Raw genomic sequence first — 25,092 nt, forward strand, 5'->3', positions numbered from 1 at the left:
CCCGAAACTACGAGAACCGGCTCCCGTCACTGACATCATCGGAGCCAGGCTACCTCCCCATTGCTTTACGTATTGTACCATCCGGGCTCTTACTACTTCTGTATTTCTTTTCAAGGTCCCTGGTATCTCTCAAAGCAGGCTGCTATCATATTTAAGTGTCATATTAACTAAAAAAAAGTATCTAATTTAAATCACTAAATATCATGAAAAAAAAACAATACACACGATAGGCTTCCTTTGAGGCTATAGTCTTGGATAAGAGCATTCAGTGCTTGTGTTATTCGGATGATGGTATTGGCATGGGTCCACTTGTTGAATCATACATATAGCTGTGCTGTGCTGTGCAATTACAAAAAATCCTTATTTCCTTCCCCACAGCCCTGGTCACACTTACCGGTGAAGCCCCTAAGGAAGCAGACAACAGCACTGATGCTGCATCGAGTGAGGGGGGAAGCTCATATTCTGGCCTTTATATCACTTCTTTGGAGCTCTTCAAGTTTACAATTGGCATGGGAGATCTGGAGTTTAATGAGAACCTGAAGTTCAAGCACTTTTTCATGTTTCTGCTGATACTGTATGTGGTGCTCACCTACATTCTTCTGCTGAACATGCTCATTGCCTTGATGAGTGAAACCGTCAATAAGATCTCTAACGAGAGCAAGAGTATATGGAAACTACAGGTGGGATTTTTGTTTTTTTCTGCTTTGATTTCTACACAGCAGGCGTAGCAAGAGCATTATTACATTATTACATGTAACCAGGGCCTAAACTAGGTTCTCCAGAGGTGGAGAGTCCAACCTCCAAATTGTGCCTACCCCATTATATAGGTGGTAAATGTGCCCCCAAATGTACCCCAGTATTAGGAAGACCATCTGCCCCGGCATAGTTAGCCAGATATGCCACCAGTATAAACCTCCGCCTTGTCTCGGCCCTGCACACAATTACTGATGGCTAAAAGTACTAAGGCTACATCTGGGTTAACCTCATGGTTATGGGCCCAACTTTTAGGCATGGTTTTCAGTGGCATAGCTAAGGAGCTGTGCGGGGCCCACAGCAAGTTTTACATGGGCCCCCCCCCAAGCACTCTATACATAACAACTGATATGGTGCACCAAAACCTGCCAAGGACAACTACAGTGTCAGAGTTGTAAAAAGGGATTGGGGAACAGTGTGTTAAAGATTACTACTATTCAAAGCATCTATAAAAGTGATTATTACCAGCACAGGACCAACAGAGAGCTAATACTGTGATAGAGGGTGGACCCTTTGGGGCCCCTCTGGCCCAAGGGCCCCGATGCGGTCGCTATCTCGACACGCTGTATTGCTACACCCCTGATGGTTTTCTGGACACAATGCTTGTGTTATAGGCACACCGTGGCTATAGCTCCATAGACACAAAGTGTTTGTCAATGTGCACACACGCGCGGTGTTCAGAAAAAAGCAACCAGCCCCCCAAAAAACCTCATTAGATGGAAACAGCCCATTAAGTTTCCTTGTAAGTGCAAACGTTTTTGTCCAAATAAAATTATTTTGATTCTGAAATTTAACCACTTGAGGACTCAGCCTTTACCCCCCCCTTAAGGACCAGCGCTGTTTTTTCCATTCAGACCACTGCAGCTTTAACGGTTTATTGCTCGCTCATACAACCTACCACCTAAATGAATTTTGGCTCCTTTTCTTCTCACTAATACAGCTTTCTTTTGATGCTATTTGATTGCTGCTGCGAGTTTTACTTTTTATTATATTCATCAAAAAAGACATGAATTTTGGCAAAAAAATGATTTTTTTAACTTTCTGTGCTGACATTTTTCAAATAAAGTAAAATTTCTGTATACATGCAGCGCGAAAAATGTGGACAAACATGTTTTTGATGAAAAAAAACCCATTCAGTGTATATTTATTGGTTTGGGTAAAAGTTATAGCGTTTACAAACTATGGTGCAAAAAGTGAATTTTCCCATTTTTAAGCATCTCTGACTTTCCTGACTACCTGTCATGTTTCATGAGGTGCTAAAATTCCAGGATAGTATAAATACCCCACAAATAACCCCATTTTGGAAAGAAGACATCCCAAAGTATTCACTGAGAGGCATAGTGAGTTCATAGAAGATTTTATTTTTTGTCACAAGTTAGCGGAAAATGACAGTTTGTCACAAAAAAAAAAAAAAAAAAAGGTTTCCATTTCTGCTAACTTGTAACAAAAAAAAATGAAATCTGCCATGGACTCAACATGCCCCTCAATGAATACCTTGAAGTGTCTATTTTTCAAAATGGGGTCATTTATGGGGTGTGTTTACTGTCCTGGCATTTTGGGGGGTGCGGAATTGTAAGCACCCCTGTAAAGCCTAAAAGTAGTCATTGCACTGTGGGCCTCTTAGCGCAGTTTGGCTGCAAAAAAGTGTCACACATATGGTATCGCTATACTCGGGAGAAGTAGTACAATGTGTTTTGGGGTGTATTTTTACACATACCCATGCTGGGTGGGAGAAATATCTCTGCAAATGACAATTTTTTGATTTTTTTACACACAATTGTCCATTTACAGAGTTATTTCTCCCACTCAGCATGGGTATGTATAAAAATACACCCCAAAACACATTGTACTACTTCTCCTGAGTACGGCGATACCACATGTGTGGCACTTTTTTGCACCCTAACTGCGCTAAGGGGCCCAAAGTCCAATGAGTACCTTTAGGATTTCACAGGTCATTTTGAGACATTTGGTTTCAAGACTACTCCTCACGGTTTAGGGCCCCTAAAATGCCAGGGCAGTATAGGAACCCCACAAATGACCCCATTTTACAAAGAAGACACCCCAAGGTACTCAATTAGGAGTATGGTGAGTTCATAGAAGATTTTACTTTTTGTCACAAGTTAGCGGAAAATGATTGTTATTGGGTTTTTTTTTACCAAGTGTCATTTTCCGCTAACTTGTGACAAAAAATAAAATCTTCTATGAACTCACCATACTCCTAACGGAATACCTTGGGATGTCCTCTTTGTAAAATGGGGTCATTTGTGGGGTTCCTATACTGCTCTGGCATTTTAGGGGCCCTAAACCGTGAGGAGTAGTCTTGAAACCAAATGTTTCAAAATGACCTGTGAAGTGCTAAAGGTACTCATTGGACTCTGGGCCCCTTAGCGCAGTTAGGGTGCAAAAAAGTGCCACACATGTGGTATCGCCGTACTCGGGAGAAGTAGTACAATGTGTTTTGGGGTGTATTTTTACACATACCCATATTGGGTGGGAGAAATCTCTCTGTAAATGACATTTTTTTGATTTCTTTACACACAATTGTCAATTTACAGAGATATTTCTCCCACCCAATATGGGTATGTGTAAAAATACACCCCAAAACACATAATACTACTTCTCCTGAGTACGGCGGTACCACATGTGTGGCACTTTTTTGCATCCTAACTGCGCTAAGGGGCCCAGAGTCCAATGAGTACCGTTAGCATTTCACAGGTCATTTTGAGAAATTTGGTTTCAAGACTACTCCTCACGGTTTAGGGCCCCTAAAATGGCAGGGCAGTATAGGAACCCCACAAATGACCCCATTTTAGAAAGAAGACACCCCAAGGTACTCAATTAGGAGTATGGTGAGTTCATAGAAGATTTTACTTTTTGTCACAAGTTAGCGGAAAATGATTGTTATTGGTTTTTTTTACCAAGTGTCATTTTCCGCTAACTTGTGACAAAAAATAAAATCTTCTATGAACTCACCATACTCCTAACGGAATACCTTGGGATGTCCTCTTTGTAAAATGGGGTCATTTGTGGGGTTCCTATACTGCTCTGGCATTTTAGGGGCCCTAAACCGTGAGGAGTAGTCTTGAAACCAAATGTTTCAAAATGACCTGTGAAATGCTAAAGGTACTCATTGGACTCTGGGCCCCTTAGCGCAGTTAGGGTGCAAAAAAGTGCCACACATGTGGTATCGCCGTACTCGGGAGAAGTAGTACAATGTGTTTTGGGGTGTATTTTTACACATACCCATATTGGGTGGGAGAAATACCTCTGTAAATGACAATTTTTTGATTTCTTTACACACAATTGTCAATTTACAGAGATATTTCTCCCACCCAATATGGGTATGTGTAAAAATACACCCCAAAACACATAATACTACTTCTCCTGAGTACGGCGGTACCACATGTGTGGCACTTTTTTGCATCCTAACTGCGCTAAGGGGCCCAGAGTCCAATGAGTACCGTTAGCATTTCACAGGTCATTTTGAGAAGTTTGGTTTCAAGACTACTCCTCACGGTTTAGGGCCCCTAAAATGCCAGGACAGTATAGGAACCCCACAAATGACCCCATTTTACAAAGAGGACATCCTAAGGTATTCCGTTAGGAGTATGGTGAGTTCATAGAAGATTTTTTTTTTGTCACAAGTTAGTGGAAAATGACACTTGGTAAAAAAAACCCAATAAAAATCATTTTCCGCTAACTTGTGACAAAAAGCTAAATCTTCTATGAACTCACCATACTCCTAATTGAGTACCTTGGGGTGTCTTCTTTCTAAAATGGGGTCATTTGTGGGGTTCCTATACTGCTCTGGCATTTTAGGGGCCCTAAACCGTGAGGAGTAGTCTTGAAACCAAATGTTTCAAAATGACCTGTGAAATGCTAAAGGTACTCATTGGACTCTGGGCCCCTTAGCGCAGTTAGGGTGCAAAAAAGGGCCACACATGTGGTATCGCCATACTCGGGAGAAGTAGTACAATGTGTTTTGGGGTGTATTTTTACACATACCCATATTGGGTGGGAGAAATATCTCTGTAAATGACAATTTTTTGATTTCTTTACACACAATTGTCCATTTACAGAGATATTTCTCCCACCCAATATGGGTATGTGTAAAAATACACCCCAAAACACATTGTACTACTTCTCCCGAGTACAGCGATACCACATATGTGGCACTTTTTTGCACCCTAACTGCGCTAAGGGGCCCAGAGTCCAATGAGTACCGTTACCATTTCACAGGTCATTTTGAGAAATTTGGTTTCAAGACTACTCCTCACGGTTTAGGGCCCCTAAAATGCCAGAGCAGTATAGGAACCCCACAAATGACCCCATTTTACAAAGAGGACATCCCAAGGTATTCCGTTAGGAGTATGGTGAGTTCATAGAAGATTTTATTTTTTGTCACAAGTTAGCGGAAAATGACACTTGGTAAAAAAAACCATTAACAATCATTTTCCGCTAACTTGTGACAAAAAGTAAAATCTTCTATGAACTCACCATACTCCTAATTGAGTACCTTGGGGTGTCTTCTTTCTAAAATGGGGTCATTTGTGGGGTTCCTATACTGCTCTGGCATTTTAGGGGCCCTAAACCGTGAGGAGTAGTCTTGAAACCAAATTTCTCAAAATGACCTGTGAAATGCTAACGGTACTCATTGGACTCTGGGCCCCTTAGCGCAGTTAGGGTGCAAAAAAGGGCCACACATGTGGTATTGCCGTACTCGGGAGAAGTAGTACAATGTGTTTTGGGGTGTATTTTTACACATACCCATATTGGGTGGGAGAAATATCTCTGTAAATGGACAAATGTGTGTAAAAAAAATCAAAAAATTGTCATTTACAGAGTGATTTCTTCTACCCATCATGGGTATGTGTAAAAATACACCCTAAAACACATTGGTCTACTTCTCCCGGGTACGGCGATAGCACGTGTGGCACTTTTTTGCAGCCTAACTGCGCTAAGGGGCCCAACGTGCAATGACTACCTTTGGGCTTTACAGGGGTGCTCACAATTTAGCCCCCCCCCCCCACATGACAGGACAGTTAACAAACCCCACAAATGACCCCATTTTAAAAATAAGACACCACAAAGTATTCCATGAGGGGCATGGTGAGTTTATAAAAAAAATTCTTTTTTGTCACAAGTTAGCAGAAAAGGATACTTTGTGAAAAAAAACAAAAAACAACAATTTATGCTAACTTGTGACAAAAAACAAAATCTTCTATGAACTCACCATGCACCTCACGGAATACTTTGGGGTGTCCTCTTTCCAAAATGGGGTCATTTGTGGGGTCTGTCCTGGCATTTTAGGGCCTCTGCAATCATTACATGTATGGCCAGTATTTCTGCTATACTCCTTATATTGGGCATACAGGTAGTGCATTCTGGGCTGAAAGGAAAAATGAACGGCAAACATCCCTTCATTCGCATCGATCAATGTGGATGAACAAATATCTGCCAAAAAATGTGAAACAAAAAGAAAAGAAAGAGAGACATAGGAGCTGCCACCCCAAAAATCCAAACCCACCAGCTCGTATGCCCAGGCAATCCTGATTTATTCATCCACATTGATCGATGTGAATGGAGAAATCATTGCTTGAGTTCTTTTTTGATACAAAGTGCTTGCCAAAGCATATGAACCCCAACACCACACCTTGGCCCATATGCCTCGGCAAACGTATCTTTTTTACTGTGGAGGAGAAATCTCGTCCTACAGCGCTGCATGCACTGATTTTGTGTAACCTGACAGAAGCGCAATGCTTCTGTCAGGATGCACCATCAGTGCTGCAGCTGATTGGTCGGTCGGTCGGTCGGTCTGGATAGAAAAAAGAGAGAAGAAAAACGAAAAAAACAAAACAAAAAGGAGGGGAAGGCGTCCGCCTGGACATAGGAGCTGCCACCCCAAAAATCCAAACCCACCAGCTCGTATGCCCAGGCAATCCTGATTTATTCATCCACATTGATCGATGTGAATGGAGAAATCATTGCTTGAGTTCTTTTTTGATACAAAGTGCTTGCCAAAGCATATGAATCCCCAACACCACACCTTGGCCCATATGCCTCGGCAAACTTATCTTTTTTACTGTGGAGGAGAAATCTCGTCCTACAGCGCTGCATGCACCGATTTTTTTGTAACCTGACAGAAGCGCAATGCTTCTGTCAGGATGCACCATCAGTGCTGCAGCTGATTGGTCGGTCGGTCGGTCGGTCTGGATAGAAAAAAGAGAGAAGAAAAACAAAAAAAACAAAACAAAAAGGAGGGGAAGGCGTCCGCCTGGACATAGGAGCTGCCACCCCAAAAATCCAAACCCACCAGCTCGTATGCCCAGGCAATCCTGATTTATTCATCCACATTGATCGATGTGAATGGAGAAATCATTGCTTGAGTTCTTTTTTGATACAAAGTGCTTGCCAAAGCATATGAATCCCCAACACCACACCTTGGCCTATATGCCTCGGCAAACGTATCTTTTTTACTGTGGAGGAGAAATCTCGTCCTACAGCGCTGCATGCACCGATTTTGTGTAACCTGACAGAAGCGCAATGCTTCTGTCAGGATGCACCATCAGTGCTGCAGCTGATTGGTCGGTCGGTCGGTCGGTCGGTCTGGATAGAAAAAAGAGAGAAGAAAAACGAAAAAAACAAAACAAAAAGGAGGGGAAGGCGTCCGCCTGGACATAGGAGCTGCCACCCCAAAAATCCAAACCCACCAGCTCGTATGCCCAGGCAATCCTGATTTATTCATCCACATTGATCGATGTGAATGGAGAAATCATTGCTTGAGTTCTTTTTTGATACAAAGTGCTTGCCAAAGCATATGAATCCCCAACACCACACCTTGGCCCATATGCCTCGGCAAACGTATCTTTTTTACTGTGGAGGAGAAATCTCGTCCTACAGCGCTGCATGCACCGATTTTGTGTAACCTGACAGAAGCGCAATGCTTCTGTCAGGATGCATCATCAGTGCTGCAGCTGATTGGTCGGTTGGAAAAAAAGAGAGAAGAAGAAAAAAAAAAAAAAAAAAAAAAAAAGCAAGCAAGCAGCAAAGCACTTCAATAACATTAACTTTTTAAACTTTATTAAATATGTTCAAACCAAACAATAACATTGGTAACCAAATATTAACTTTTTTGCTTACCTGTTTGTTTTTTTTTTTGTTTTGTTTTACCTGCGAGCTGAGGATAAACTTCTCCTCCCCCATGGGTCAATGTGCAAAGTGCAAATCGCACAGATATGTGGCGAAGTACATTATGCATTCTGTCCCAAGTGAAAGGAGAGGTTTCTGGCAGGCCAGTGTATTTGGATCTCTCAAAACCTGATGTTTGGGTTCACACTGCATACTGGCCTATCCGGTCGGTCGAGCCCGCCGCACCGTCTCGCCCAAAATAGATCTTCAGGGAATACCACAAGAGTAGCATTCGGCCTAGTAATTAACTGCGTCGCCGTAGACTAACATGACTTCCGGGCCGACCCAAATTGCCGCAGAAGCCACGCAGTAACGTAGGCATGCACTAGCGTTAAGTCAAGCACTTCCGGCGTAGGGGGGGACCGCAAAGTGTGACTTTTGCTAGGCAATTTGCCCTAACGCATCGCGCCAGTGTGAAATAGCACTGAGAGACCCTTGTGTGCCTACTGCTGTGTCTGTAGTTCCCTAGGTTCTAAAAGTGTGCCTTCTCATGGTACCTCTCATAACACTCCCCTAGGCATAGGCCAGGCTGGTCAGGACAGCGGGGACAGTAAACGGGGGTGTCATGCCTTTTTCCAGCCTTGCTGCAGACACGACATCTTTTTCTGGGGTTGCGTTGAGTTGGGGTACTGGGAATCGGGTAGGCGTAATGCCTTCCATGCAGCCGGCTAGTTGCATTTGGGGGTTGGGCTCTGTCACCTTCTGGATAGAGGAGTGCCGAAACAATGTCTTCCTGGAATTGAAGGAAAGATCCAGTTCTCCCAGCCTTACTGTAGAGAACAAAGCTGTTGTACATCGCCAATTGAATTAAATACACAGACACTTTCTTATACCAGCGTCTGGTTTTCCGGGAAATTAAATAGGGCCCTAACATCTGGTCATTGAAGTCCACCCCTCCCATGTTGGCATTATAGCTGTGGACGGCGAGGGGCTTTTCAATGACCTCTGTTGCCCGTGTAATTTGTACTGTCGTGTCTGTGTGAATGGTAGACAGAAGGTAAACGTCCCTCTTGTCCTTCCATTTCACCGAGAGCAAGTCATCGGTACACAAGGCGGCCCTCTCCCCCCGTTGAAGTCTGGTGTTAACGAGCTGTTGGGGGAAGCCCCGGCGACTAGGCCGTACGGTGCCACAGCATCGGATTCCTTCTAACTTTAAGTGCTGAAAGAGGGCCACACTTGTGTAAAAGTTGTCCACATAAAGATGGTACCCCTTCTGGAACAAGGGTGACACCAAGTCCCACACAATCTTTCCACTGCTCCCCAGGTAGTCAGGACATCCGACCGGCTCCAATTTTGAGTCTTTTCCCTCATAGACCCTAAAACGAGATGTATAGCCTGTGGCCCTATCACAGAGCTTATACAGTTTCACCCCATACCGGGTGCGCTTGCTTGGGATGTACTGTTTGATGCCAAGGCGCCCGGTAAAATGTACGAGGGACTCATCTACACAGATGTTCTGTTCAGGGGTATAAGCATCTGCAAATGTGGATGACAGGTGGTCTATGAGGGGCCGAATTTTGTGGAGCCGGTCATAAGCTGGGTGGTCTCTTTCATGACAGGTGTCGTTGTCATTGAAATGCAGGAAGCGCAGGATGATCTCAAATCGCGTCCTGGACATGGCAGCAGAGAACACGGGCATGTTATGTATTTGGCGTGTAGACCAATAAGAGCGCAATACATTTTTTTTAGTAATACCCATGTTGAGGAGAAGGCCCAAAAAAATTTTAAGTTCGGAAACTTGGAGTGGTTTCCACCGAAAAGGCTGGGCGTGGCAGCTTTTCGGATGGGCGGTTATAAATTGTGTGGCATATAGGTTGGTCTCAGCCACAATTAAGTCAAGGAGATCCTGGGTGAGGAACAGTTCAAAAAAGTCTAGGGCCGATCCTAGTTCAACTGTCTCCACCTGGACTCCAGACTGGGCGGTGAAAGGGGGCAGTATGGGTGCGGCGGGATCAGGGGAATGCCAATCAGGGTTTGCCAGCACCTCTGGAAAACCAATGGGAGTACGGGCCCGTCTACTTGGTGGCTGCGGATCGGATCTTAATTCACGTACCACCGAACCAGTTTCTACTTCCAGGATGGTGTCCGCCACTTCATCAGGGTCTTCTGCGGAAGTACTGGTGTTGATAGGCCCAGGAGATGCTGCGCTGCTGGTGCATGCCTCACCAAGAAAAATCAGATCAGCGCCACTCTGCTGCCCTTGAGACTGATCTTCCGCCACCTGCAGTCCAGTGACATGGGGTGTGGTACGCCTGGCTCTAGCCGGGACCTCAACCTCGTCATCGGAACTATCGGTCTGAGAGCCACTGCTGTCTACAGGATCGTACTCTGAACCCGAAGATTCGTCGAATAAGTCGACCCAATCATCCTCATCCGACTGGTCCATGTACCTGTAGATGTCTTCATTGGAAAACCTCTTTTTTGCCATGGTGGCCTGCTAAATTTAGGAGGTATTCCTCTGAGACTACCCAGGAAAAGAGCACCTACCTAGCGAAAGGGAGTACTTGAGAGGTAGAAAGCTGTGGTCACTGAGTTTAGATAAAAAAAATCAAAACTGATGTTTACAGTGCCACAGCTTGTGTACAGTGTTTTTTGCAGTGATCAGAAAAAAGAAATTTCTGTCACTGCGGTGGGGCGGGCTGAACGCAGTGCAGGCGAACGATCAGGTCTGATCGGGCAAACACTGCGTTTTTTTGTGGATCCTAGAGACCCTAATATAGATCTGACTGTGATCACTAATAATCACTTACAGATACTATATAGTACCAATGCTGATTAGCGACAGTGATGACGCTAATTAGTGACTGTGGTGCAGTGGGCTGAGCACTAACTGACACTAACAACCCTTTTGCTTAGATAACTGGCCTAACTGTTTGTTACCACTAGTGATACTAAAAAAGTTTTTAGATCACTAGGACAGTGATAGTGATGGTGATGGTGAGGGGGGGGTTGGGGATCAGAGAGCAATCACAAATAATCAAAAACAATCACGAGACAATTACAACACAATTACAGCAATCGGCGCAATCAAAGCCAATCACGGACCAATTGAATCCAATAACGTGACAATCAAAAACCAATTACGTGACAATTGAAGCCAATCACACGACAATCGATGCTAATCACAGGGCAAAACAGCCAATCAGTGGGCAATTGGCACAATCAAAACCAATTACGGGCAATTGAAGCCAATCACGCGACAATCGAAGCCCAATTACGTGACAATCGAAGCCAATCACACGACAATCGATGCCAATCACAGTGCAATTGAGACAATTGTAGCCAAACAAAGCACAATCAAGCCTTACAGACAGGAGATAAGATACACAATGGCAGGGGGGAGAATATACGCAATCAATGAACTAGGACGGTGTGGGGAGGATCGGAAGGGGTGGGGGGTGATCAGATACCCCTAAGGGGTAGTTGGGGGTCTAATCTGATGGATAGGAGTGACAGGTGGTGATAGATGGGTTATTGACGGGTGATAAGTGGGTGTTTACAGGGAAAAACAGATGTAAACAATGGACTGCTGATGTGATCAGGGGGGGGTGTCTCGGAGGGATCTGAAAGGGTGGGTGGGTGATCAGAAGCCCCTAATGGGCAGTTGGGGGTCTGATCTGATGGGGGGCAGTGGCAGGTGGTGACAAGGGATGATTGACAGGTGACGAATAGGTGATTGACAGCTGATCAGCGGGCAATTACAGGGAAGATAGATGCAGTATACGGGGGGGGGGGGGGAGATCTGAAGGGGTGGGGGGTGATCAGATACCCCTAAGGGGCAGTTGGGGGTCTGATCTAATGGGGGGCAGTGACAGGTGGTGACAAGGGATGATTGACAGGTGACTGATAGGTGATTGGCAGCTGATCACTGGGGAGATAGACAGATGCAGGGGAGATAGATAGGTTCAGTATACAGGGGGGGGGGGGGGGGTCGGGGGGAGATCTGGAGGTGTGGGGGTGATCAGATACCCCTAAGGGGTAGTTGGGGGTCTGCTCTGATGGATAGAAGTGACAGGTGGTGACAGGGATTTATTGATGGGTGATATGGGGGGTGGTTAGGTCTGATCTGCGGGCTGCAGGGGGGTACAGGGGGGTGTCTGATGGGTGCTGCGGGTGATCGGGGGGTCTGTGGGGCTCCTAAAGTGTGTGTGTGTGTTGCTATACTGTGCCTGCTCTCCTCGCTGGTGGTCGATCGCTAAGTGTGACCACCAGCGGGAGGCAGGCAGTATAATACAGTTTGTTACGTAAACAAACTGTATTATACTCATTCTATAGGCCAATTTGAATTTTTACAGCCCGCCGGCGCTGCTGATTGGCCGGCGGGCTGAAGTCACATGGGGGCCGAAGAGTGTGACGTAGCGATCGCGCGGCTACAGCCGCGCGATCGCTCGTTAATCAGGCTGCAGCCGGCGACGCAGTACTGCGTCGCTGGTCCTGCAGCTGCCACTTTGCCGACGCACGGTATAAGCGTGCGGTCGGCAAGTGGTTAAATCAGCTGTCACTTCTAATGTGTTTTTTCGCATGTGGAAAAATGTTGACATTCGAGTTTGGTGAAATCTTACCATCAAAATGCCACCATAGTGACATATAGTGGAATGCAGTAAATAATTCAGGATACCCACTTATAAGGTCGTTTTCCTGGTTTCAGCATGAGAAACATTTAGTATATCTATTTATTGCTCTATATTGGTAAACAACTCCACCTCCCAGTGATGCTTAGCCTAGGCTACTTAGATAGGCGGAATTCTCTCCTTTCCTCCCCTGAGCATTCTGGGAGACTAGGTATTGTTTTCAATAGCATTGGAACTGTCAGTAAACAAACATTCTGCAGAGCTACACTAAAGATGTCACCACCTGTGGAAAATTTTAGAATGTAAATTAGGATGAAGAAAGATTTTACAATAGGCAAACACTGCCTAAGTACCTTGTAAAGTAATATTGTAAAAAATAAGCAATTTTTTTTAATTACGTTCTTATTAGTACAATTTCTCCTTAAAGGACCACTCCAGTAAAAAAAAAATAAGCAATTGAAATCTGACAGGTTTTGGACTAGTCCATCTCCTTATGAGGGATTATCAGGGCTTTCTTTGTTTTCAAAAGCATTTCTTAAATGGCAGTTTAACTGCACAAATAGTAAGATGCCAGCCAGCCTCCCTATTGACTTGAACACTTTTTTGACAGTTAGACTTGGCAACTAGTAGGAAATGCTTTTGAAAACAAAAGAAAACCATTAGAATCCCCCATGAGAAGATGGACTAGTCCAAAACCTGTTGGTTCTGTCAGATTTTAACTGCTTACCTGCTTGGCTGGAGTGTTCCTTTAATGCATGTTTTTTTTTTAAACTGCTCACAAATATCTTCTTTCTGATCCCACTCTGTCTGGTACATGTGAGTGTCACTTCTGGAATTAGTAACAGGCTGTGGTGAGGAAAGGAAGTGGAGGTTGCCTGGTAGGAAAGAGTGATGTAAGAGTATTTTCCCATGAGCCTCCGAGAAGAACTTCCTCTTTACAGACAGTTGTAGTTTCTCAGTAACAGAAAACACGTAGCACCTTGGTGTGCTATAGGTCAGTGGATCTGGTTGTATACTGGGCTTCTAAGGTCATGAAACAATGCATGTTCCCTCCACTGTGCTGAAATAATGCATTAGAAGTGTTACTCCTCATTTAAAAGGAGTTGAAATTTGTTAATAATGTCTGTTTTAAAGGGACCCTGAGCAGACGCATTAAAAGTAAATATAAACTTACTTGGGGCTTCCTTTAGCCCCCCATAGACCGCAAGGTCCCTCAGCATCCTCTGGGTCCTCTCCGGGGTCCCACTAGAGGCCCCGTTAGCGTGGTGACATCAGCCAAAGTTGTGTGCAACTGCGCATGTGTGACCCATACGCACACCCGACTTGATCACATGCTCGTAAACGTCCTGCGTAAGAACTGCTCATGTGCAGGATGCTTACGGCGACGGGCGTGTGATAGAGTTGGGTGCGCAGATGGGCCATGAATGGGCGGTTGTGCATGAGTTTCGCGAAGTTGCTGCACTAACAGGGCGGCCAGCGAGACCACGGAGTGGACCCAGAGGACGCCGAGTGACCTTACAGTCTACGGGGCCCTGGAGGAAGTCCCAGGTACATTCAGATTTGCGCTAAATGCGTCTGCTCAGGCTCCTTTTAAAAAGCTAAAATTATATTTGGCACTGATTTTCTGTTGGTGGCTATTTGATTAGACAGGTAATTTCAGCACCCATAATGTGCCTGATTTGGGGCGCCCCATAGGCTGTAATATTAGGGGCTCACTGTGTAATTTCGGCGCCAGCAATAGATAGAGCCCAAATTAAAATAAAATCATAGTAATTTGGGTGCCATCAATAGCCGAACCCCGAATTATGCGACCAAGAGAAAAATTAGGTAATCAGTAGGGGATTATATTTATTATATACCCTGAGATTTCTTAGCAGGGAGAATCATCTTTCGGCTTCAAATTACCATGCAGCAGGTTCATATGTACTCCTGTTTGGTTATTGTAGAGTCCCTAAACAAAAGTCCTTGTGATTCTGGTTCTTCATTATTTAACTAGGGGCCTTATTCAGTAAATTTCGGTAAAGTTGGCAGGCGCACAGCAATTTTACTATTACTTACACTGACAAAGTAGTGAACAATGCGCAATTAGGTTGACCCATGTTCCCTAGGAAGCGAGCATTGTTAGATTGATGCAATCTATAAAAGTGGCATTATGCACATTACCATAGCAACGCTCTTGTTTCCTTGTTAACGTGGGCATGCTAATTGCGCAACTCGGGCTTTGTTGTCAATGTAAGTATCGGTAAAATTGAGGTGCTGTCCCTGCACATGGCAGCTTTACCAAAGTTTACCGAACATGACCCCTAGTTGTCCTGTACCTCTACACTCACAACCCCATGTCTGTGATAGGCACTGGTATGTAGCCTAAGTAGTCCCTGGTCATTAATACAGTGTCCTGCAGGTGTCGATGGGCTAATATCCAGAGTGTGCTCTTGAATACTTACAAGTGGCTTACAGGTTGTGACCCATGAGGTTACCCTACTAGAGAGACAAGAAGTACAGGACGGTGAACCCTGCAGTGTGGAGAGGGAAGATCAAAGCAGGGTTGAGATAAGGACTGGAGGCAGGCAGAGCAGGGTAGAGATCACATCCCGAGGTCAGGTCTGGTAACCGACACAGAAGAGTCAAGGTTACAGGTTGAGTTACAGTCCAGGTCTGGACTGTACCTGGCACAGTCCATGTCAAAGGCCGAGGACAGGACCGAATCATGACAATTAACAAGGTTGCCCAAACTTTCGCATTCCACTGTATAGAGGAGTTCATCACCTGCATAGCACCAATAAAAAGCTAATAAGATGAATGAAGAAGGGCTCCTAATGGGTTGCGTTTGCAACCTCTGCATCCCCATTGCTATGCCACTTGCTGTTCCATAAATGTGTAACCTGTTCGTAAAAATTAGTATAAATATTTTTTTTTTACAGAGAGCAGCTACAATACTTGATATCGAGAGGTTCCTGCCCAGGTGGCTCAGGAAGAAGTTGAGGACTGGCCATTTACTCCAAGTGGGGAAAACTCCTGCGGGAAAGCCAGATGAAAGATGGTGTTTAAGGTGAGACAATGTGTAATGGGTCAGTCAACTAACTACACAGCTGGCAAAAACCTGCTACTGTGTGTCTTTGGTAAAGAATGAAAAAAACACTGATTGAATGGTTTGCTGGGCAAAATTGCAGTGCGCAGAATCAACCCTCATACAGTATATCAACCATGACACCGTTGCTTTGAGGAGAGAAATGCAACCAAATTAGGCTGAAATGTCTTGTTTGACAAATCTCAATCCAATATACTAGGTTTGAAAAGTGACAGGATGACTTTAAATTGACATTTCAAACATAGTGACAATGGCTTCAATTCAGTAAGCATGACCACATTTGGTAATGCTGAAAACAGCTGGTTTTACGGAGCATTTTGTAAAATGTCAATTAATCAAGGCTGTTACCGCATGGCAAGCTGAAATTACCTAGCAGTGAAGTAAATTACAAACTTGTCTGGTAAACACCTCAATAAATGTCAGCAAATGTCAATTCATGAAGATTACAGCATGTGGTATAGCCCAGAAACATGTGATTACCGACACCTCTAAAGTGTAGAAAAACAGCTTCACTGTCCGAAAACATAACTGACAGGAAAAGAGAGCCAATAACAACAGCCTCTGTCTCCTGCTACTCCCTCTGATTGGCTGAAACACCTTCTGTAGAGGAACAAGCGTCTTGACCCCCCAGGCAGCAGAGCAGAGAGCATGCACAAAATAGATTTCCCCTGCAGCCCTTCAGACGTTTAACCCTTTAGGTTCCTGTTTGAAGATGCAGAGTAGCTAATGGGGAAAACACCTAAGCATGGTGTGTTTGAGGTTTCTTGTTATTTCATCTAAATTGTTGCAATAAAATGAAATGTTAAGAAAGTCTAATAGACAGATTCAGAGGGAGCAGAGGGAGTATAACAAACAGTAAAACAAACATGTACATGTAAAGGGGTGTTGGGGATGCCTTTTACTATTGCAATGCTGTCACAGCATGTAACAAAACAAGACAAGAGACAACTCCACACTCTTCTACTGTTATAGAACAGGTTTTTGTGAATTGGAGCCCATTTTTTCGGGAAATTACCGAATTTCTACCGCACCTGTGAAAATATTGATGAATTAGCAAAAAAAGTCTAAACTATTGGTATTTCCTGACTTTATTTTTGATCAAACAGCCTTTGATGAATTGAAGCAAATGACCTAAAATCTTATCTCTTGTATACTGCAGGGTGGAGGAAATGCAGTGGGGATCATTCGGCAAGAATCTGTCCATCATTAATGAGGAGCCTGGTGACAAAGAAAAGGCAAAGCTGAGCAATTATAAAAAGCCCAAAGGTGAGAGCGGTGCCAAATGACAGTATAAAGTTGCAATGCCTTATCATGTTATCAAGCTTGATGTAACCCAATGTGCCCTGTAGAATTGAAGTTCTAATTTTCTATAAATCTCTGCATCTCCATTACCTACCCCAGCATAAATAGACAACATGGCCAAAAATGCCCAAGAACTTTCTTGCAGATCCTATATTGTCAGTCAGATTACCTGTGTGCCTGTTTCCAAAGCGTAATGGGAGTGTCCTGAATGCTGATTACCTTCCACAACATAGGGGGCTGCTCCTTTTATTGTATTTGGCTCTTCCAGGGCAGGTGGAGGAAAAAGAAGTCCGTTTAAATGTACAGGGCTCTGTAAATAAATCATATATAATTCATATAAATTGAGAGGAAATTGACCTGGTTTTGCAGTAGCTAAGCAAGCTGTAGTTTGGCATCAGAGGGAACCCCATACTTTTTAGACAATAATTAAAACAATTATTACATAATGTAATAAGAGCTATTAGATTGTGACCTGGCCAGTGGCCACATACGGCCCTTTTTCACTCCACTTTTTTATCCTACGTTTTCCCCTAGGTAATGTTTTTACACCTTGTCATAAAATGCCTTTTAACCACCAGCAAGCAAGGAAATACTCAAAATAATTTTGATAGTACCTTTTGAATAACTTTTGGGTACTTATTAAATTGTAAAATGCTGAAAAATTATTTTAAAGCGAATATAAAACTGATCTCCTAGGAGATAACGCAGGAGAAAACATTAATTGCATATGGGCCCTTTTTTCATTTCACTTGTTCTCCTAAGTGCAGGGCCAGTTCTCTCATGAAGCAAGGTGAAACATTTGCATTAGGCTCAGAGATTACAGGGGCAGCATGTTTGTACTGTGTTTACACTAACAGCATGCAGTCAGAGTAGGAGGAGAAAAAAGAGGAGAGCGAGGTGAATAGGTCATCGTTGGGGAAAAGCAGATTGTTGTGCTGTGTGAGGAGTCTGACAGTGAGTGAGGAGGGGGGGGGGGGGAGGGCAGGAGAACAGCAGTATTTCATTTGACTTGCACAGCAGAAGGGAGGAGGTGGCACAGCTGTCCTGACCATGGATGGGCTTTCGAGTAAGGAACTACTCGAATTCGAAATTAAAATGAGACTTGATTGCCTCAGGTGTGACCACTGACCACGTGAGATGGGGGTTACTTACCCAATAAGTCCATTGGCTTCTATGTGTCTCAATTCACTTGCATGCGACCTATGAGACGCGTTGCACGACTCACTACCGCACTTCCTCCTTCCGGCTTGAAGGAGGAAGTGTGGTAGCAAGTCATGGAACGCGTCCCATAGCGTCGTAGCGACGAATTGGCAGGTAGCGGCGGCGATCGGTGTGCGCACGCAGCTAGCAAAGTGCTAGCTGCGTGTAGCAAAAAAAAAATTATGCAAATCGGCCCAGCAGGGCCTAAGAAATCCTCCTGCGCGGCTTTTACCGCCAGGAGGGTTAAAAAAAAATGTCTTGTACATAGCCCAGCCTCCTGAGCTGCTCATATGCTAGTTATTAGCCTGATCTGAGCAACTGCCTGGCTTCTTTTAGTGTCCTGGATGGTGTCTGAACTATACAGATGGTCAATGAAATGCAAATAATTCCAGCTTTCATGGAAATTTCATGCAAACTGTTTGGGATTGGGCCAATCAGATTCACTTCCTGCTGAATCTGATTGGACGTTTCCAAGTTGCATACAATATTGCATAAAAGCTGGAACTATTTCTATCTCAATGACCACCTAGAGTCTGAACAGAAGACTCTAGCACTGATTAGCAAAATACCAGTTAACTTACTGTAAAAGGAGAAATATTTTAAGTTTCATGCTTACTGCTTATTTATGCCTGCTATACAGGTGAAACTCGAAAAATTAGACTATCATGTAAAAGTAATTAGTAATTCAACTTAAGAGGTGGAACTAATATATGAAATAGACTCATGGGACCGTATGAGGGGACACTTCCCACCCCCCTCTTACCAAACAATCACTTGACCTATTAGATTACAACTTGTACAGAAGAATGGGTCAGAGACAGCCTTTGAGTACCTAAAGGGACTCAGGGCTGAAACAAATAAAAAGTGTTATACATACCTGGGGGTTCCTCAAGACCCATCCGCTTGGATTGCTCCCACGCCGCCGTCCTCCGCGTTCTGCAGCTTCTGGAACCGGGTCCCATCACTTTCATCAGTCTGAGCCAGTCTGTCGTAAGAGAAGTGTGCTGTTTGCATATCTCTCCAGCAGCCACTGGAGGGATACGTAGAGGGTGCACTTCTCCGACGTAGACTGGCCCCGACTGGCTGAAGTGATGGGACCCGGTTCCCGAAGCTGCAGACAGCGGAGGACAGCGGTGTATGAGCAATCCAAGCGGATGGGTCTTGAGGAACCCCCAGGTATGTATAAAACTTTTTATTTGTTTCAACTCTGGTACACTTTAAAATTGACCTTGGCCTTGTATTGGGGTTTTAAATCTTTTGTCAATTTTTTGTTTCTTTTTTTGGAATGATAACCTTATTCAAATATCATAACAACAATAAAACATAGCCAGGCAGAAAGGCCTAGGCAGAAACAGCAGATTAACAGTCAATTATACTAAGCAGGAGCGGGGGACACTCTGCCCATCATATCTGTCACCTGCCAAGAGAGACAATACCCCAATAAAATTGCCTGCGAGGCTGCGACAGGGAGGGAGAGAGAGTTCTTCAGTTCTGTCAAAGAAAGGTAAAGATAGAGCCAGGTCTTCTCATATGTATACAACCAGCTAGTTGTTGATTGGATCTTGTAGTAAACAAACAAATTCAATTTCAGCCAGTGGGGGCCCTTGCCTCCAGAATTTGAACCTGTTGAAACAAAGAAAACATACAGCAGTACCAGACCTAACTGTCCTTAAAAACTGGAGGTACATTTTCCCTCTCTTTATGATTAAAAAATTGGAGGAAACATTTTACAACCCAACTTAGGGTTTCTAAAGAAAAGGTGGAGGGATCCCCTCCACGGTCCCCTTATGGAGGGGGTGCCTCCGTACATTTCATGCAAAACGAGATATTTCAAGCCTTTGTTATAATTTTGATGATTATGGCTTACAACTTATGAAAACTCCAAAATCAAAATCTCAGACCATTAGAATGTTATGAAAATGTTCCATATTCTAGGCTCAAAGTGTCAGACTGTAACCAGCTAATTAATCCAAAACACCTGCAAAGGGTTCCTATTTCATATATTAGTTTCACCTTTTAAGTTGAATTACTGTAATAAATGGCCTTTTGTCTGCGACACAGCAAAGTAATCAAAATATTGCTCTTCTGCAGGATGGAGCCATTGGGTTACCCAAGTCCAGGAGAGAGCAAGAGAAGAGGAACAAGAGCCGCTGAAATCCGTCTCCACAAGCCCATCCAATGCTTAGAAGGCCCGAGATGAGCCAGTGATAACAAACAAAGCAACCAACTGTCATAGCTCCTCATTCTGGCTGTTCTGATCACCAAGCAGACATCTCATCTGTGTAGGAATGAATTTAAAACCTTCTCTATATGAAAAACATGAACTAAAATAATGCTGACAGAAAAAATTATTACAGCAATATTTAAAAGAGTTAATAAGAAAGTATTCTTTTACAGTGTATTGTTGTCTATATCATCAGGTGTGACTTGACTCAGTAAGAAGTGTTATTGGTGGTTCTAGGCAACACACTCCATAGATTTTTTTTTTGGCTTGTTTAGACTGAGATGTATACCGGTAACCTCAAAGTCTTCATTGTTTAAAGAATAATTCTTTTACGTCTTATTAAATCTTTGACATAATGTTTTCCAAAGTGTATCTCGGTTCCCAAAGGGTGACTGGGTTCATACATACAAGTTGTGTTCTATTTCTGCAGACTTTAAGAAGGTAAGGGTACATTTAGTCATAGGTGGGTTAATTCTACCAGCGGATTCAGTCACTTTTATCAGATTTGCCTGGGATTTTATTTCCACCAAAATGCCAATCAGTTATTTTAAAAACAATTTTGGACATTTTATTGATCAAAACCGAGTTTCAGGATCTCTATTTGAGTGGACATTGGGGGAACTAGCAAGGGAATGATGGTCATATAGCATTTGTACTGTATGAAGAAATATAACCAGGGACAGCACTTCCATTAGGGCGACTGGGCAATTGCTTAGGGCCCCAGAGCCTGTAGGGGCCTCAAGTCTACAACCTTTCAGCATCATTATGGAGGTGCGAGGGTACAATGTGCACCAGGGGTCACCATTAGAGGGATGACACCTGGGGGTTATTGCGGAGTATACAGAAGAGCGTCATATCTCCCCTGTTTTGCCTGCATGCCCTTCCTTTTTCCTTCCTCAATATGTCCTCCGGTCTTTATGGATTCCCTCAGCAGCTTGTCTGTCATGGTGACCCATCGGCATGTTGCATCAATAAGTACATGCGTGTGAGGAAGAGGGGATAAGTGCAGCTGTGGAGGTTGGAGCATGCTGAGGAGGGAAGGAGGAGGGAGTGTAATGCAGGAAAGGTGAGATATGATGCTTACTACTTAGTTGGGGAAGTGAGAAGACAAAGTCTGCTATATGGAGGATGGGGGTAAGGAGTGACAAACACTACCCTACTACCACTATGTGGAGCAGCGGGGGAAAAAGGTCATCTAATACTGCTACCTGGGAGGAAGGGAGGGCAAAAGGTTACATAATGCTGCTATCTGGGGGATGGCAAGGCTGATGTTCATTTTTGTACAGGACCCCATTTCTCTTAAACCTGGCCCTGAATACAACACTAGCGGTTTAATAAATTCTTTATTAATTTCAGCTGGAATCTAATAAGATTTATCAGGCAACATGGCAAACAACTGATCACTACACAATCTATTTCTGATCAGTTCTTTGAAATGTCTGGCTTTTAAGAACCAATGTATTACTAGCTAGCTATATGTTGGCCATATAAAAAAAACTTTGTGATCTCATCAAGATATAAACTTTTTTTGTATCGTCATATGGGTGAGATGATTTGTATTTTGCAAAGAATCTCATCCTGGTGTTTGTATGTTACTAGACTAAAGGGAATGCATAGTCATAAATGATCAAATTTGTTTACACAAATTGTTCCTTGGAACAAATCATTGAGAAGTATGTTACCAGTTCAATCAATCTTTACTTTTCCTTGAATAGTTCATCAGCGACATCTGTATGGCTGATATTGTAGTGAAAGTCCTCCCACAGTGTATTGTCAGGGCCATGGCCCTGATAGTTTCTAATAATGTGAACCTCATTGCATTGTGGGAAATAATGGCTGTTTCCAACTGCCAAGCAAGCAATATCGCCCTCTGTGCACAGAACTCTCAGAAAGAAACTTTCTGCAGAGATCACCTGGCAGGACTAAAGATGTTCCCACCTGTGATGAATTCCAGAATGTGAATCAGGGTTAGGAAAGATTTTACAATGGGCAAAAAACTGAGTAAATAATTATAAATGGATATTGTAAAATATAAGCAATTTTATTCATTATGTTATTTTCACTACAGTTCCTCTTTAAGTCTTCCATCTATTGATTACATAACCCTAACCAATTCACTTATTGCTAAGTCTCCACCTGACACCGGATCCTAACGTTTCCCCTGCAGACACCCTACTCCACTCTCTTCTCCCTGCTGAAAGAGGAACTTTAACCCGGGATTAAACTTCATCCCAATCAGTAGCTGATACCCCCTTTCCCATGAGAAATCTTTACCTTTTCCTGACAAGATCATCAGGGGGGTCTGTATGGCTAATATTGGGGTGAAACCCCTCCCACAGTATGATGTCATGTCCATGGCATTTTCCAACTGCCAAGCAAGCGAGTACATATTGTTACAGCGCCGAGCTGTTTGGCGCAGGGAGAGCCAAATTGACGTCTTTCCCCGCAGGCGCAAAACTCCCCGGCGGCATTAAATACTATTCCCCTCCGAGTTGTCGCAACTTGAAGGGAGATGTAATTTGGGGTCTGGCCACTGGCGGAGCCCCGAATTCCCACTATGTGCCCCGCGCAGCATAGCATTGCTGCTATGGGCCGCACAGTATTGGCACTCAGCGCTGCGCACTGAGATAACCTGCTTCACAAGCAAGCAGTGAACTCTCAGTAAACTATCATTCCCTACAAATCACCTGGCAGAACTAAAGATGTCGCCAATTTCAGAAAGTACATTAGGGAGAGGAAAGATTTTACAATGGGAAATCACTGACTAAATAATCTACAAATGAATATTGTAAAAAATAAATAAATAAATCAATAAGCAATTTTATTAATTACGTTCTTTTCACTACAGTTCCTTTTTAATGTCCAACCTTAAACCCCCTGTTTAAGGTTAACTGTTTCTTGATACCGAACCTTAACCCTCACAGCCTTACAAATAGAACTAACACACCTCCTTCTGTACCCTTTGGTACCCCTCCTAATCTATGTCTATCTAACTAACTAACTTACAATCCTAATTAATACTTACATTCTGTAGTCTTCAAGCCTGTTTTTTCAGCTGTATATTAGCTGAATGCCACTGTCATAATTAAACCACGTTGCTGATGATAACCTGATTTTAACATTATACACCACAATCCCCCATACCAAAATGAACTTTCACCATGGGCTACCCAGAAACCCAAATCTTTACTATATAAGCCTATGATTAGTACAGAACAAGGCTTGGATAGTGAAAAGAAGTAGGAGTCTTGCCGTCAACGTTTCTAAACGCAATGGGTATTTCTGTTAATACAGCTCATCAAAAGGTTAGGGGAGTTCCACAAATGCTGTGTCGTAATTATATCACATTTCCTATAATGCAGTTCAAAATGTCTACTAAGGTTTTGGTTTACCGCTATGGTTTCTGCTGTTCTATGGATGCTCATCTGCCTTATCTCCTTGACTTGTTTCATTTCCACATGAGCTTGTGTTTATATAATGTTGGCTGTATAATTGTTATATGTAATGTCGTTTATGTGCTGATGGTGAATAGCACATACAGTATACCATTGTACGGTAATTGTTTCTCTTTAACTCCACAGTTGCACTGGATATAGGTGGAGTACGCTTTTAAAACTGTTCTGTTTACATATTATTTTTGTATGGAATCATGCATTTCTATTACCCTGTATTGTATACATTCATATTAAACATTGTTGGCATAACTCTGGTATGCGTGTTTGGTGTGATATATCAAGAAAAAAAATGTCACCTTTGAAATGTGACTGCGGACTGTACAATAATAATGTTTTGAATAATGTAGTGCAGAGGCAGTCCTGGATTTGCTTGAAAATAGTGTTCCGGTTGGTCAGGAGACCACTCGGTTTTGCAGCACTATTAAGCACCTCTGACTAGGTCTCGGACATGCCCCTTTTAGGATTATAAAGCAGAATGTGATGATGATGATAATTATTATTTTTCATTTATATAGCGCCAACATCTTCCATAGAGCTATGCATAGTACAAAACAAATACTTTGGAGCCTAGATACATGAGATGATCAAAACTCTGTATAATCAGATCATACAGCATGACAAATACATACATAGTTGCTGTGTCATTTGAGACATCACCAATACTGGTACATGTTCATATGATAAATTATAGCCAAAAAATAGACACTAGAAGGAGGTCCCTGCCCTAGTGAGCTTACAATCTAGAGCATGCCGAAGCACCCCCCCCCCCCTTTTAAAATACCCATTAAAATGCCCCTTTGGCTGTGAAAAATAAGCCCCACCCTGGTTACAATAAGCCCCACCTGCAAACACTTTGGAGTAAAGAGGTCCCATACAGGATTCCTAGTGTAACCATCCCTGGAGCTGTGATGGAGCAGGTAAGATGGTGTCTTCCTAACAGCAGTGACCACTCCCCTCCCCCAGCATTCACAGCGACCTCTCCCCTTCCCCAGCATTCACAGTGACCTCTCCCTTAACCCTGCACCCACAGTGACCTCTCCCTTCACCTAGGACTCATACTGACCTCTCCCTCCCCAGCATTAGCACTGCAGTAATCCTGCCTACCCCAGCACCCACAGTGATGTCTCCCTCCCCCATTGGCACCTTTCTTTTCCCCAGACGCACCCTTAGTTACCTCCCTCAGCACCTAAACTGACCTCTACCTCCCCAGCACCCCCGGTGACCTCTCCCTCCCCAGCCCCAGCACCCCCAATTACTTCCCCTTCCTGCAGCACCCACACTGACGTCTTCTGATCTCTACTTCTCCCAACA

The 25,092-nt window shown here is 43.6% G+C and overlaps 1 protein-coding gene across 2 annotated transcripts in view; it reads left to right on the top strand.

Moving 5' to 3' along the window:
* Positions 1-24,036, top strand: part of TRPV2 (transient receptor potential cation channel subfamily V member 2) — a 137,433-nt gene extending 113,397 nt beyond the window's left edge. For both annotated transcript variants that reach the window (XM_068270364.1, XM_068270363.1), the window contains exons 13-16: positions 379-680; positions 15,434-15,561; positions 16,760-16,866; positions 20,194-24,036. In XM_068270364.1, the coding sequence (XP_068126465.1) occupies positions 379-680; positions 15,434-15,561; positions 16,760-16,866; positions 20,194-20,288 (632 nt within the window). In that variant the 3' untranslated portion in view covers positions 20,289-24,036. The remainder of the gene's footprint in view (positions 1-378; positions 681-15,433; positions 15,562-16,759; positions 16,867-20,193) is intronic.
* Positions 24,037-25,092: the final 1,056 nt, after the last annotated feature.

This window comes from Hyperolius riggenbachi, chromosome 2 (assembly GCF_040937935.1).
Source record: "Hyperolius riggenbachi isolate aHypRig1 chromosome 2, aHypRig1.pri, whole genome shotgun sequence".
Classification (NCBI taxonomy): domain Eukaryota; kingdom Metazoa; phylum Chordata; class Amphibia; order Anura; family Hyperoliidae; genus Hyperolius; species Hyperolius riggenbachi.